The 12,565-nt window shown below is 40.8% G+C and overlaps 1 protein-coding gene across 2 annotated transcripts in view; it reads left to right on the top strand.

Annotated features, from left to right (window-relative positions):
* Positions 1 to 12,361, top strand: part of map4k5 (mitogen-activated protein kinase kinase kinase kinase 5) — a 34,442-nt gene extending 22,081 nt beyond the window's left edge. For both annotated transcript variants that reach the window (XM_078276937.1, XM_078276936.1), the window contains 17 exons: positions 737 to 781; positions 881 to 923; positions 1,030 to 1,243; positions 1,505 to 1,590; positions 2,080 to 2,121; positions 2,374 to 2,458; positions 2,562 to 2,641; positions 3,270 to 3,330; positions 4,132 to 4,246; positions 5,238 to 5,296; positions 5,493 to 5,596; positions 5,919 to 6,096; positions 6,662 to 6,730; positions 6,836 to 6,928; positions 7,226 to 7,296; positions 8,878 to 8,933; positions 11,223 to 12,361. In XM_078276937.1, the coding sequence (XP_078133063.1) occupies positions 737 to 781; positions 881 to 923; positions 1,030 to 1,243; positions 1,505 to 1,590; positions 2,080 to 2,121; positions 2,374 to 2,458; positions 2,562 to 2,641; positions 3,270 to 3,330; positions 4,132 to 4,246; positions 5,238 to 5,296; positions 5,493 to 5,596; positions 5,919 to 6,096; positions 6,662 to 6,730; positions 6,836 to 6,928; positions 7,226 to 7,296; positions 8,878 to 8,933; positions 11,223 to 11,310 (1,489 nt within the window). In that variant the 3' untranslated portion in view covers positions 11,311 to 12,361. The remainder of the gene's footprint in view (positions 1 to 736; positions 782 to 880; positions 924 to 1,029; positions 1,244 to 1,504; positions 1,591 to 2,079; positions 2,122 to 2,373; positions 2,459 to 2,561; positions 2,642 to 3,269; positions 3,331 to 4,131; positions 4,247 to 5,237; positions 5,297 to 5,492; positions 5,597 to 5,918; positions 6,097 to 6,661; positions 6,731 to 6,835; positions 6,929 to 7,225; positions 7,297 to 8,877; positions 8,934 to 11,222) is intronic.
* Positions 12,362 to 12,565: the final 204 nt, after the last annotated feature.

Below are 12,565 nucleotides of genomic sequence, written 5' to 3'. Positions count from 1 at the left end.
AAGCGTTGAGGACGAATTGTTCCAACGGTAACACTAACCCTGTGTGTGCTGTAGTACCTTACCTACGTCATCCACCTATCGCTCGGTCCCCATCCTTTTCTCAGTGAGGTTTAGCTTCCACCCTGTCCACAAATCACTCTCCCTGACACCCCTCCATTCAACATGTGTGGTATGATAATAGCTGTTGATCCAAACTGTGCATACTGCTGCATAAATGAATCTGAGCCAGACAGGCAGGTAGAACAGTGTGATGTAGGAACAGACCGGAAAATACTTAAACCTGTAGCATTCAATTAAAATGACTTGTTTGCTTAGACTTTACCCTGCGCAGACAGGACTGTATAAAATGTAATAAAATAATAAAATGTTGATTGCTGTTTTTAAAAACCCTAAATACTTTTAGTACTATCCAAAGAACTTATGGATGGATGAATAAAGAGACGGCATCTAAAATTATAAAGGTTGTCAGCAGACCTTGTTTTGACTCCAGTGTTCATTTTTTAAACTAACGTCATAGTAACATAGTAAGACAGACTACAGAGATGTTTAAAAAAAATTTGGTGGTTTCCATCCCATGATGCTCTCTGGGGTTTTGAACGAATACACCCCTCTTCTCCTTAGAGTCCTACTCTCTTCATCTCTAAGGAGGGATTTTACATTTGAACCATTAACACCCCTCATCCTGAGCTCTGATGAGTCTTATTTTCCACACTGATCACTGTGTTGTTTCCTGCAGGGGACACATCGCCCATCTTGAAGATGCCTTTGAAGAAGTGGAGCTGTGAGTGATAACATTACGTTAAGATTTCATAATGGACACAAAAACATTCATTGCTGTAATTTACATCTTTATAAATAAAATAAAAACTTTTCAATTCAGGTCAACCCTCAAGCCAGGGGTTCCTCCTCCTCTGCCCCCGAAGGTGAGACACAAAATTATGAATTATTTTAACTGCATGGATTTCTGCGGTTAAAATCCATGTTAGACGTGTATGAAGTACCAAACAGTTTTCACTCTGTCTCTCTCAGCCACGTTTAAACAGCTCGACAGAGGAGCTCGGCCTTAATGATGAGAGGTCTCTGACGGTTCGGAGGTTCCCTAACTTAGATAACGGACCGAGCCAGGTCGTTCGCATACAGAGCACACCTGAGAACCTGGGCAACAAGGTGGAGCACTCGTCTCCAGATTTCCTCTCTGTCAGCGTCAGCAGCCCAGGCCTTTTGTCTCACGCCTCTGATCCTGGTGAGTCTCAGTGTCTGAATTTACATATATTTATGTGGAATAACTGGTTTACGCTTTCATTGGTGTCTGTTCTCTTAAAACAAGCGCGTCTCTAAATGAGAACTTATTTTATTTTACAAGCTCTCAGTAAATCTGAATGTAAAGGTAAGGGAGACTGATATAAATGTGTCCGATCTTTGGATTTAGCTTCTACGTTTTTGACACTATGATTAATAGTTATGCTACAAATGCAATTTTAATCTGCCTGCTCTCTTATGACAGATAATGATTCAGATGACAGTGTGAATGGAGGCAGTCCCATGGCACCACCCAACCGAAAGCACCGGAAGGAGAAAAAGGAATTCCCCGTGAGTCTGAAGTTATTTCACAATATAGCGTTGCTATATATATATGTGTATATATGTATATATATATGTGTATATATATGTGTATATATATACTTCAATCATGACAGCCACACTTCTCATCTTTAGTTTCGTGGGTTTTTGCGATGAGAATGTCATCTGTGGTCTACGAGCCTATATTTTATATGTGGAGTGTCTCCAACTAGCTGGCTGGCCTCGCACTGAAACCTCAAATATGATGTTTTTCCCTTGTCAGATCCAAACACGAACAGTTAAAGAGGGAATTTTGGCATCCACAGATGTTGAACATTTAATTGTCTGTGACACACGAAAGAAAACACACGAAACAAAACAGTCCATTATGTTTGTTCGGCTCATTGTTGAAGCTGGAGCTGAATTAAGCTGCTAAATTGAAAATAATTGTGCTGCTTTGTCTTCGTGTTCTACATGTACATTATCTTATGGTTTTTTGTTTCCTCTGCTCCTCTTTAGAAACCAGCTATCAATGGTCTTCCACCCACTCCTAAAGTACTGGTGAGTGAATCCTTTGCATTGTCCCTCACAGTCTTCACTCTTCCCTGCTGGCCTGGTTTCATAGGCACTGTTATTAAACATCATGTCTGAGCTGCTGCTGTACATTCTGTAGATATTTGGTGTCCACAGAGCTTTCTGCTTTGCGGTTGCTTCTGCTTTGCTCAGCTTTAGCTCATTAAACCCTGGCTGACATTTCAGCGCTTCACTGAGCCAGAGACTGCCTGTTCTGAGCCATGTTGCTTTTCATTTCAGATGGGAGCCTGTTTCTCTAAGGTGTTTGATGGCTGTCCACTGAAGATCAACTGTGCCACATCATGGATTCATCCAGACACCAAAGGTACAGCTTCATGCAACAAGCGCGGTATACAAACATGTTTTATTTAAGCCAATGCTTATTTAAAAAAATAAAAATAAATAAATAAATAATGTTTTTCTTCTAGATCAGTACCTAATCTTTGGTACGGAGGATGGCATCTATACGCTGAATCTTAATGAGCTGCATGAAGCCACAATGGAGCAGGTAACAGCAGCTAATATTAATCTAAAATTATTATTAAAACCAGGATAAGTTAATAGAATTACTTACTGCTTATCCTCATTAAACTGTGTAAGAGATGCGTAGCCCCAATCAATTTTTTGTTTATAATAACTTCCGGGTAGAAAACTCCTGCAACAATTGGATATACTCTCATGTCATTAATCTAAAATGCACGTTTGATGCTTTCATATGTCAACACTTTCACTAACGTTAGATTGGAGACCTAATTTACCTGTTGGGCCACAAACTGAAGAAAATGACGCCACCCAAACTACAGTAGCAGTTAGTCTGACCGGCGGTGAGATGTTGCTGTTCGTAACAATACATTTGGTCCAATAAAGACGCTAGCAAAGCAACACAGTATACAAAAGCAAACTTCTCATTTCTAGCTGACAACCATCGATTTTGCAACTATCACAGGCAGATTTTGTCAGCTGTATCGCGCTAACTAATGTTAACTCCATGAGTTGGTTGAAAATGCTGTCACCGGGTGACTTTGTTTCCAGCGAAGAATCAAATGATGTTCTTTTCCACTTTCTTACTCCCTCCTTTGAAAGCTAATGTCCAACTAAAAGGTAATTGTACCACTTTTGTTTAATTCCCTATTTAGCTGTTCCCGAGGAAGTGTACATGGCTGTACGTTATCAACAACAACCTGATGTCTTTATCTGGTAAGTGATGGACTTATCACAGCCTCCTGCTTCACTGACCACTGGAATAACCTGCTGCTTCTTTGTCCTCTGTTATCTTGCTGCCCCTAAGGGCAAGACAGTCACTCCATACCTGCAGCCTTGAAATAACTTTCTTTTGTTTGCTATAGGAGAGCCTCTATTAGAACAGTGTCCATGTAACACAGTGACTCATGAGTGACACATCTGGCTTTACAGCCTGTTCCACTCAGATATATTGATCTCTGTATGTTGCAATATATAGTAGCTGCAAAAGCAAGTGTAGTTTGTTTCATATATTAAAACAAATCATCTATCATTTGAAAACAAACTCTGTGTTTGGCTATCCTAGTCGTCGAAGCCTTTTCTCTGGCTTAACAGTTGAAGATGGGATTAAAAAGTGCGAGGTCTGCTTTCGGTTTTACCTTCATCAGTTTGCCTCTTGGTATACTTAACTTCTGTTCTCTTCTCCTCTTCCCTTGGACACTGTCCATCCTCCTCTCACCTGGCTTGATTTGATATTCTACTAACTGGCTTCATCAGAAGGTAATCATGCTTCACCTCATCGTCACACTTCTGTTTTTACTCCACATTCACATCTAACCTTTCTACATGTGAAAGCTGCTTCATGTGATGCAGAATGTGCAAAGAAATTATGTTTAAAATATGTGTAGAAAAGTTTACTTAGATCTTGTCTGTCATATTTAAGATGAGTATATTTTAACTCATGGCTTTGATTACTACTATAGTACTCACTGTTTTACTCTTGAAGCTGGTGATTAAATATATTGTATTCTGCTGTAGGGAAAACCTTCCAGCTGTACTCCCACAATCTCATCGGGCTGTTTGAGCAGCTGAAGAAGCCGGGCCTGGCTGCTCAGTTCCAGACTCATCGCTTCCCAGACAAAATCTTACCCAGGTGAGACCAACATGTCTGGGGTTTCATACATACTCTTTTAACTTTAGGCATGTTTCTACACTCATGCTGTGCACTTTTTTTGTTCTTCACTGTCTACCATCAAACGACTGCAGTGTTAGGAAAAAAAGTACAACCCACTGCCCGACTTCTCTTATTTTAGACTTCATCAGCTTCAGTGTTTCCTCTATGTTGATAGCATAGTGGCTGTGCGTCACGGTAAAATTTCCAGCGCCACGGTATCAGAAATAGGGCAGACGCACAACAGGGTTTCCGCTATGTACACCACGCACCACCGTTCCTTCAGCTGTTTATGAAAAGTGATAAAGTCGTAGAGCCGTCTGCTCTACTGAACTCAAGCGAGCTGTCATTCGCTCTCTCTCCCCCTAGGGTGAGCAGAGCAACTGGAACAGTGACAGGACGTCATCACTCGCGAAGTCATGGCAACCAAATAAACAACAGGGCGAGTACTACTTCACTCAATAAGTGATAAACACGGGTCCCGTGAAATTTGACAGCTACAGTTTATTGGAAAATAGTGTTGGGCACACTGACTTCGATGAATTTACTGTTTATCAGACAAGAAGCTAATGTTAGGTAACGCTGCTGTGACGGTGCCTCTGACTCCCGCTGCAGGAGAACGCTATATTCCTCCGACACGCTGTATTAACGTTACTGTTTTAAAACCGTTTTCCAGGTTAGTGGGGGTGCATACCGCTCAAAACCAACATGAAAAACCTAGCTAGTAATGTTCACTCAGCGTTTAGTTTTGTTGTTAAACTGTGTGTAAAATGAGCGGTGACGTTAAATCACCTTACGGTACCGTCTATTTGCTGGATGGTTTCAAGTTAACAGTCGGCAGCTAACATTAGCAGATAAGCCCATACAATTCCCCCCACCCCATGCCCCGCCACCGCTGAAAACAATTCTAGAGGAAACACTGCAGCTTTTATAAGACTGTCGACACAACAACTTGACCGTTTTCTCTCCACAGGAGGTTTGCCCTGACAACTAAGATCCCCGACACAAAGGGCTGTCACAAGTGCTGCATTGGTGAGTGGCCTTTCCCTCCCAACCACTCTGTTTTATTTACTCATCCTTCTGTCATATTAAATTGTGTCGATACATGAGGAACATCCCTGTACTAGGCCAGTTTTTAAAACTATATATTCCTGCCGCAAACTGTTAACACAGGGCCTGCATAGCTCAATCTAGCTATACGTCTTGACAGTCTTTTCTTTTTTTACAGTGAGAAATCCATATACAGGCCACAAGTACTTGTGTGGAGCACTGCAGTCTGGGATTGTCCTGTTGCAGTGGTATGAGCCCATGCAAAGGTTTATGCTTATCAAGGTAAACTGGCTATTTCTTTTCTCATCTCAAAGATTTCTGTTCCTCCACAAATTTAGTTAGACTACATGTTTTTACCTCAAGGTTGTATGATATATTTTGTTCTTTCATGAGCACATCTGTAGTTACATTTTAAAATCTAGCTGTCCAAGCATGAAAAGAAATGTCCATTGCTCCTTTGCTCTGAAACACAAGTTAATTATGTTCCCAGTGATTTTTTTTTTTCCCCCTAGCTTTACACTACAAAATCAATTTTAAGCATCATTAAACATAAAGAAGCACCATTGACACTAACCCCTGTGTTGGCTCTCTCTTTCTGCGGCAGCACTTTGACTTCCCTCTTCCCAGCCCACTGAAGGTGTTTGAGATGCTGGTGGTCCCAGAGCAGGAGTATCCTCTGGTGTGTGTGGCCATCAGCAAGGGCACCGAGCCAGGCCAGGTAGTCCGCTTTGAGACTATCAACCTCAACTCTTGCTCCTCCTGGTTCACAGAGATGGGAACAAGTAAGTCAAACGTGCACTAATGTGGAGCCGAATACCATGCAATCAATACAAAGACGCAATGTGTTATGTTATGACACATTATGTGGCGATATGGCAGAATGGATGACTTCTGCAGAAAACCAAGTTGTCTATTGAAAGTAGCCTCTACAGAATGCAATGCAGCCTCTCATCTTTGTGGCTTCATTAGTATCATGTGAAATACACCATCCTCTTGAAGGGATTTTGTGCAGTTTGAACACCCATGCACATAACAAATGATGACATGGCTTTCTGTTTGCTCTCTAAAACATGGTGCTATTGCTTCCACTGCACTTAAACAGCACAAAGAACCCCCTTAGCGCAGTAAAACTAGTGTAAGAAAGTGAAACAGGCCGATTTAAAAATAACTACAATGTTTAGTTATGAAATGACTAACACAGTAATGGAGAGGGAATATCCAAGAACAAATTTTATATCAAACATATACTTTTTTTTAAAATGACTTATAAGAGATGCATTGTACATTGCCATGCCACAGGAATGTTTGAAAACAAGATTTTTATAGTTGTAACTTCCCTTCCCTTAGCTCATCAGCAGGTGGATGCAATCCATGTCACCCAGCTGGAGAGAGACACAGTGTTGGTGTGTTTGGACCGTAAGTACAACCTCTTTTCATCAGCTTTGACCAAAACAGTCTGGGTGTAAATATCTATGTTCTGTCACATGATTCCTACAGCCTTTTTGTTATTTCTCTCTCCAGAAAATTTGAAGATTGTTAATCTCCAGGGCAGACTGAAGTCCAACAAGAAGCTGGCATCTGAGCTCAGCTTTGACTTCTGCATTGGATCAGTTGGTAAGCTTTTAGACAAAGACTTGGAGGTACATATAATTCTGTGTAAGACCTTACAACATTTAAACAAAACCTGCTTACTTTAAAGGTAGATATAAAAAAAAATCTCCCAGCATGGCAAGCTGGCAGGTGTACAGAAAGCTGGTTGTATAGCCAGTGAAGTGGCTTGTTACATTTACAAAAGGTCTTTTTGTAAACTCGTAATGAATTGCATTGTTCCTCTTAATCAAGTTGGGAGTGTTTAATTGGCTATCTTGACCGTGCACTGACACATTGCCTCTTACCTTTCTCTTCTGACAGTGTGCCTTCAGGACAGCGTCCTGGCCTTCTGGAAACATGGCATGCAGGGAAAGAGCTTCAAGTCTAATGAGGTAAAAATAGCTCATGCCCACGAGTACAAATTCACAAAAGTGTCTCTTTTTGATACTGTACCACTTTTATTGTGTGTCTGTTAAGTATATTAGCTTCACTTCTAAGTTTGTGCAGTTTTCAGTCTTTACAAAGAGATGACACCCTGGATTGCTCAAGTAAAGATGCCATTCACCTCAGAATAAACGTAACAAATAAACTAAATCAACGTTTTCAAGCTTTTTGCCACTTTTAAAATCAATATTAACACCAAAATATCAGTATCAATTTTCATGGGTCTCCAGTGACTACACTCTGACTGTTTGTCACATCGCTGAATACAGGCTTGTTTGTTCTACACGTTGACAACAGCCAGAGGTGTTTGTTCATGTCCTGAGTGCCTGAGACCCTGAGTGCTAGCTGTTTCTATGCGTGGCTACATGCTGTAGGTGATCCCAGGAGATTAGACCTCAGGTGGAGCCAGACAGTGTCTTTGTGTCAGGCCAAGGTAATGAATTTGTTCTCCTTTCACGGAGGAATTCCATGTTAACCGGATCACGAGTCAAGCTCAACAGCAGAATAAAAGTTCAAGAGATCACAGGGAGGTGAAGCATTCTGTTTTTATGAAAAGTGATATGGAGATAGGGGCCACCCATTTGAAAGCTCACTGTGTCAGACATGGTCCTGAGGCACTCAGATGAAACAGAAGGTCTGTTTGCAGAGTCTGCGCCCAGCCTAGCTTGACAGTTCTACCACAGCAAGGATTTTTGAAATGTCAGCGGCCATGCAAAATTCATGCTCAATCATAAACGAAACCCCGCACACAACAGGGAGCAGCACTAAATAATTAATTCTTTGTCCCGTTAGGATTCCTCTCAAAAGCGAAGGCATTCAAGGGGGGCAGGCTTATTGATCCGTGCTCGCTCCGGTGGGTGCTTCTCTGAACACCAGAGACCTTGTTCTCGTTTAGACTTAAACAGATCAGATCTCTCCCAAGGCCAAGGACTTACACCTAGCAGGTGTCACACGCCCGACTATCTCGCATCTGTCGACAAGTTTTCATGATACGTGAGAGTGTGTTTTTGAAGGGGCTCTTGTCTTTGGCTACATCTTGTGTTCAGGTAAGCTCTAGGATTGTACACAGTAACACTGAGTCCCTAGGAACAGCACTTAGTTACCTACATTCTGTTCAAAAACATATGGACATTTTTTGTTAGAGGCACAATAAGTGATCCAAATGTTAACAGTCACCGTATCACCAAAATTCAAAACAGATTGAAAAAGCTTTATTGGAATTGTCAATGGAAATGTTTATATTCAGTGTGAGCACCCACGTTATGACTGGACATTTGATCCATACAGTGTGAGCAAAGTCTTGGCTGCAGTTTAAAAATTGCAGTGTGAGTTAACACAACATTCAAGGTTAATAAAAATATGTGATGTTTGCCCAGCTTAAGATTTATACGCATGGGTTGGTGAAGCATGCTAACTGGCTTCAGTATAAGGAAGCGTGTTGATGTGTTTCAATGCCCCCTCAGCACCACCAGTATACTTCAGATAAACGGAAAACTGTCGTCAGTTTAAATCTTTTTTGTATTCCCCAGGTGACCCAGGAGATTTGTGATCCAAGCAGAGTCTTCCGCCTCCTCGGATCTGACAGGTTGGTACAGAGATATTTCCATCTTTATCGACGTTGGTGCAGGTGAGCAAACGCACCCAGTGGAGGAGCACGTACCACAAAAATCCCAAAGGACTTCTGAAACACATCACCTCATAAACAAACAGGATTATAAATAGGCTCTCCCTCTACCTCCTCACTTAACCCTGTGTATCTGCCTTTCCATCAATACCACTGTTGGTATAATTTATTAGCCCCATGACCTCCATAATACCAGGCAGTCCTCCCTCAGGTCTTATTACCTGGAAACCACCAAACAACCCGCTTACCTCCTGTGTTGAGAACCCACAGCTCTCATCCCCTGCTGCCCCTGTTATCTCTCTCTCTCTCTCTCTCTCTCTCTCTCTCTCTCTCTCTCTCTCTCTCTCTCTCTCTCTCTCTCTCTCTGTTTTATGCTTGTTGCTTCAGTAGCTCTGGTGGCTGAACCATGAAGGTCGAGCTAAATTTGACACACCCACTATAAGGCACTAAGCTGTTATTTAAGCTGTTAAATCTGTTTTTAGTTAATGTGTATAATTATTAATCTATTAAAAAAAACAAGTGAGAAATGCTTGAAATTGGGAAATTGCTTGTGTTGTCAGAGTGGTATTCTAAAACCCAAAATGTATTCTAATTAAAATCATATCAAACAGAGAAAAGCAGCAAATCGTCACATTTGAGAAGCTGAAACAATGGCACAAAGCTGGACTTTTGCTTATTATTATATTACGATTATGTACATTATCGATTGATCTCCTGAAACCCAAAGAGACTAAAAAGCCGTAAATCTTTCCATTTGAGAAGCTGGGACCACATAATATTTTTCTGAAAAATTACTTGAATGATTTATCGACTATCAAAATAGTTGCTGATTAATCAAATGAATCGTTGCAGCTCTAGACTGATATCATGATGGTTGGTTTCAGCAGGATGTGATTTAGCTCCCCATCTCTCTCTCACTCACTCACTCTCTCTCACACACACACACACACACACACACACACACACACACACACACCAATGCTAACAGAGAGTGTGCTCAGTGAGGTTCTCCCAGCTCAGTCAGTGATGACTCCAGATGAGGCCTGTGGCATTGGAGCGAGGCCCCTCTCTGCCCAGCCCCCCATGTTTTATTCACTGCCGCCCAGGCACTGCCAGCCTGGTTTGAGTGTCTCTCCATGCCTCTGTAATTTCATCTGATGGAACGGACAGTATGGACTGTAGCTTCCCTGCTCACCTGTCACCGCCACATGGCATCTGAAGATGTACCCACTGACGTCCTGATCGGACTGTGACGGCTAGATCAGGACGGTTTACGTGCCAGTTACCATAAACTGTCAGTATGCGTCCTCCAAGTAGATTGATACCATTATACCATCATAACATGCTTTGAGTTTTGTCATTGGTTGTAAATGTAGTTAAATGAGCAGCATTTTAATATTTGTTGTCAATTCCATTGACAAATGTCAATACCCTAACCTTCATAGTATTTTCTAAACATCTGTCATTCCTGGAAAGACATTTTTTCTTGTATTTGGTAATCGTTCAACTCTTAGAGGCTCAAAACTAGAACAATTCACATGACTCTGCGGTTTTCTACTTTCTAGGCAGAAATTGTTTCCCATTCATTTACATAGAAAAGTTAGGTTGATAGAACTGACCTAAAAATAACACTGACATAATGTGCTGCCTGGTAGGTAGAAAAAAGCATTCAACCATCTAAAAAGCTACGGTCTGGTTTGAAAATGGTCAGTATTAAAAAATAGGTTCGACATTTTGGGAAATGTGCTTTTTCTTTTTCTTGCAGACCTGACAAGATTGATATCATATGCTACAATGTTATATATTGTTATATTTCTGTTTAATCCGTACAAACCAAAGTGTACAAAGTGGTTTAATTGCTGGTAGAGTTTTGTTACCTTTTGAACAGAACAAGGCTAGCTGTCTCCCTGTTTCCAGTCTTTATGCTAAGCTAGGCTGCTGGCTCTACTGCTGTACCTCCACCACACACACACGAGTGGTATGAATCTTCTCATGTAACTCTCAGCAAGAAAGCAAATTAGTCTATTTCCTATTTCCCAACATGTTGAGGTAGACCTTAATGTACATGCGAATTATAGTACACGATAAAACCTTTAGCTTCCTTGTTTGTGGCTTATTTCAGTTCAAGAGTTGCCTGATTGACATTAAACTTTTTGTTACAGCTTGGGTTTTCTGCTTCACCAGGTACCACAACAGCCATCATTTAGTATTTCTGTGATGTTCTGACTGTGGTGTCTGTTTCTTTTGTAGGGTGGTGGTTTTGCAGAGCCGACCCACAGACAACCCCACGGCCCTGAGCAACCTCTACATTTTAGCAGGTCATGAGAACAGTTACTGAGCCTCTCCCAGAGAAAAGTGGATAAGATGACTCAGTTTTTGGGAGTAAACTTCAGACTTTCACCTAAGGTTCTGTGTCAAGGAAAACGTCTGGTTTAAAACATTTATTGGGAGCTTTTGTTACTGATCACAGGATCAACAGGTCAGTCAGTCTGGTATTATTTATTTCTGTTACTTTCTATACTTAACTGTATTTATTTCTAAATATCCAATCCATGTCAATAGAGGTTAATCTTATCTTAAAAAGATGAGCCTCTTCAGTCTGGATTCATGAGTAGCCTTACACCAGCAACAAGTTCACTGTAGCTCCGCTCATCACAAACAACAAGGCAACTGTTATGAGCAGAAAGTGGAGAAACAATAAACACTCAAATAAACATTGTTACTTAGCATTTTTCTCACTTTTCTGTACTGTGGACTGAGTAACCAACACGTTATCTAGAGGTATTATTGACAAAAGTGCCATTAAATTTCACAAGAATTTGTGATTGTATTAGCAAAACAATGGGAGAGTTATTGTGTTGTTGTCTGTAACATGTCGCTCATAATCACTGCCAGTGGCAAACGTTCGTAGGCTTGAGAGGAGATTTTACAAGCTCTGTAGTTAAACTCCGTTTAAGCAGAAACCCATGAGCATTGTGGGTTATTTAAGCAATATTTATTAACCTCATGTTAAGTAATAGGGTATGTTTGATTTACAGACTGTTAACAGCCAGTGACAGTGCAGTCCTGCTGTGTGAGGATTAACTACCTAGTGAACAGAGCTGCTTTGGCTTGTTTTTACTGCTATGTAATATAGTCGCATCTCTCCTGCTCTGCTGCATTTTTAGAAGTTGGATATAATGTAAATTTTTTTTCTTTACCTTCCTCTTTTATAGACCTTTTACTTCTCATTATTTGCACCATGTAAGCACTTTTGTACATTTTTTTTATTTAAAATAAAATGACAAAATGAGGGACAATGCTAGGTTTTGTTAACATCTTTGCATTCCCTTCGCAAAATGTTTAATGTATGCTGTTTTTTTGTAATAAAAAAAGCTTTGTTAACAAGATGACATGAATGGACTGGTTTATTTTTGTGTCGTTTTGTGAGATTGGATTAATGTAAAGGAGCTGATGATGCACCACTCGAGATTTTCCTCACTAGTGATGAGTGTCTGATGGGAGGAACAGGGGAATACGGGTGAGTATGAGTTTCCATTATTTCCCTGTTTAGTCTGCCATTTCGCTGACTTCGCCAAACTGCACTAATTAGT

Source organism: Sander vitreus, chromosome 20 (genome assembly GCF_031162955.1).
Source record: "Sander vitreus isolate 19-12246 chromosome 20, sanVit1, whole genome shotgun sequence".
Classification (NCBI taxonomy): Eukaryota; Metazoa; Chordata; class Actinopteri; order Perciformes; family Percidae; genus Sander; species Sander vitreus.
The sequence above is the reverse complement of the archived record's forward strand: the minus strand, read 5'-3'. Positions and strand labels throughout refer to the sequence as shown.